General features: G+C 35.9%; 1 protein-coding gene across 1 annotated transcript; it reads right to left on the reverse strand.

Moving 5' to 3' along the window:
- Positions 1-443: 443 nt before the first annotated feature.
- Positions 444-1,502, reverse strand: LOC110104856. The gene has a single exon (XM_020834127.1). It carries the CDS (start codon positions 1,500-1,502, stop codon positions 444-446), a length of 1,059 nt encoding a protein of 352 aa, XP_020689786.1.
- Positions 1,503-2,368: the final 866 nt, after the last annotated feature.

Raw genomic sequence — 2,368 nt, forward strand, 5'->3', positions numbered from 1 at the left:
TAAATTCAAAAATTTGCTAGGGAATTTAAAGTGAAGAAGAACTTGCCTCAAAACTTTCCACCCCATGCTATCATATGCCTATTCCATATCAACTTTAATGGCCAAAAATCCTTTCTTAGCTTTAGAGTGTCGGATTTTGTTGAACACCTCTTGAGCCAAGAGAACATGATCTGACAATGATCTACCTTTTAAGAAAGCCCCTTGATCATTCGAAATAATTTTGTGGATTACCATCTACAATCTGTTCGTCAACAATTTAGTTACTAATTTATAAGTAGTCATGCATAGGCTAATTGGACGGAAGTTTGATGGATAAATTGGATTTTGCACTTTATGAATTAACACTATCAACGTCTCCTTCCATTTGTGATTCATTTTTCCTATTTTGAAAAACATATCAATAGCATTCCAAACATCATTATGAATTACCTTCTAGAAGCATTTTATAAAAGAGAATGTAATTCCATCCAGGCCTGGTGAAATATTCTTCCCAATTTGTCCACCATAACTTGAAGCTCCTCCTTGGAAAAATCTGCATCAAGTTTGAGTTGATCCTCTCTATCCAAAACAGCAAACGGTTTTGGCCACCCTTCCACCATACAGGTTATGTGTCTCCATTTAGCTTTGAAAAAATTTGAAAAAATACTTTCAATCTCATTGAGCTGATCCGTGAGTACACCATCTTCATTTTTAACATGATTGATCCAGTTAGAGCTCCTTCTAGCATTTACAAAGGAATGAAAGAAAGCTGAATTTGAATCACCTTCCTCCAACCACCTAGCCTTGGCTCTTTGCCTCCACCAAATATTCAATCTTGCCAAAGTACAATTTAATTCATTTACCATTTTCTTGAGTAGCAACAGCTTTGCCTCATTGAGCATTTCCTCAGCTTCTTCTAGTTGTAAATCATAGATTTCTTTCTTTAATGAATCTCTTAACACATTTAAACTCTTAAATTTTACATTGCTCCAGTAGAATAAGACCTGTAAAGTTCTTTTAAACTTCAAGTTCAGTGAAATGGCTGGATCATTCCCTCTCCCCTTCTTCCAAGTATTTTCTACAATAGCAAAAGCCCCATGACAGGTAGCCCACACATCTTCAAAATCAAAACTTTTGTAGTGAGACTCCACCGATTTGAACACCTCCAAAACAATTGGACAGTGGTCCAAAGCTATATGAGACAAATGCTTCACCACAGCAAGATGGATAGAATTCATTGCAAAAGAATTAATAAGACATCTATCCAATCTTTTTAATATACGGCATCCCCCTTCTTTGTTGTTACACCAAGTAAATTTGGATCCAACAAACCCAACTTCACGGAAGTCGTTGTTGCTCATAAACATCTTCATATCTTTTGCTCCTTGAGAGAACACAAATTTCTTGCCTCCTCTCTTCTCCTCTTGTGATAGAATACAGTTAAAATCTCCCCCAATAACTGATGGTTTATTATCAGCATATACTTTTTCCAAAATCTCCCATAGAGATTTTCTCTCCGTCATACTCCTACTTCCATATACTGTGGAAACTATCCAACATCCTCTATTTACAATTTCCAGATTCCCAATGATGACTTATGAAGAAACTTCCACCACTGAAAAAGAAGCCAACTCCTTCATCCAAAGCACCAAAATTCATTCAGAAAGGCCCTTAGAAGGAACCATAAATGATTCCCAATTGTCTCCCAAAAACTTCAAAATCTATAGATTCTCCAAAGAACTAACTTTGATTTCAACAAGTCCCACAAAAAAACATTATTTTCTCTTACAAACTCTTTAAGATAAAGAATGGCCTCTCTCTTTTTGGTCCCTCTACAATTCCAAAAGGATAAATAAGTCATTGTTTAAAAAGGGGGGAAGGGTCCCCACCCTTTCTGCTTCTACCAATCTCTAACTTCCTATTATGATTAACAACATTACCAGACCCCAGGGATTTCAATTCTTTGAGCAGCATTAATTTCTTTCCTGAAGAAGATTTTCCATACTTTTAATTTCCATGAAAGCATCCTTACTCAGCCCTTCTGCTACCATCTTCAGCTCTTGGTCGCCATAACAACTATTTCAGAAATAGTTGTATCCAGAACAGTAAGTATTTATGCTTCTTCTACTTCATTATCAACCTTTTCCTCCACATACTCATTCAAGATATTGTCTTCTATTTCACATAGAATATCGAATTTATTCAGAGTAGGGACACTCACGTTTGAAACTGAAACCTGAGCCTTTTCATTTCCAATTTCAGTTATTTTTGCAATAGCCAAATCCTCTTCCTACTATACCCAATCAATCTCTTCTATATTAGAATTATCCTGGACTGGCTTCAAGACTTGATTAGGTAAAGCTTGAACATCTTCCAATACTGAAGAATT

Source organism: Dendrobium catenatum, unplaced genomic scaffold, assembly GCF_001605985.2.
Source record: "Dendrobium catenatum unplaced genomic scaffold, ASM160598v2 fragScaff_scaffold_621, whole genome shotgun sequence".
Taxonomy (NCBI): domain Eukaryota; kingdom Viridiplantae; phylum Streptophyta; class Magnoliopsida; order Asparagales; family Orchidaceae; genus Dendrobium; species Dendrobium catenatum.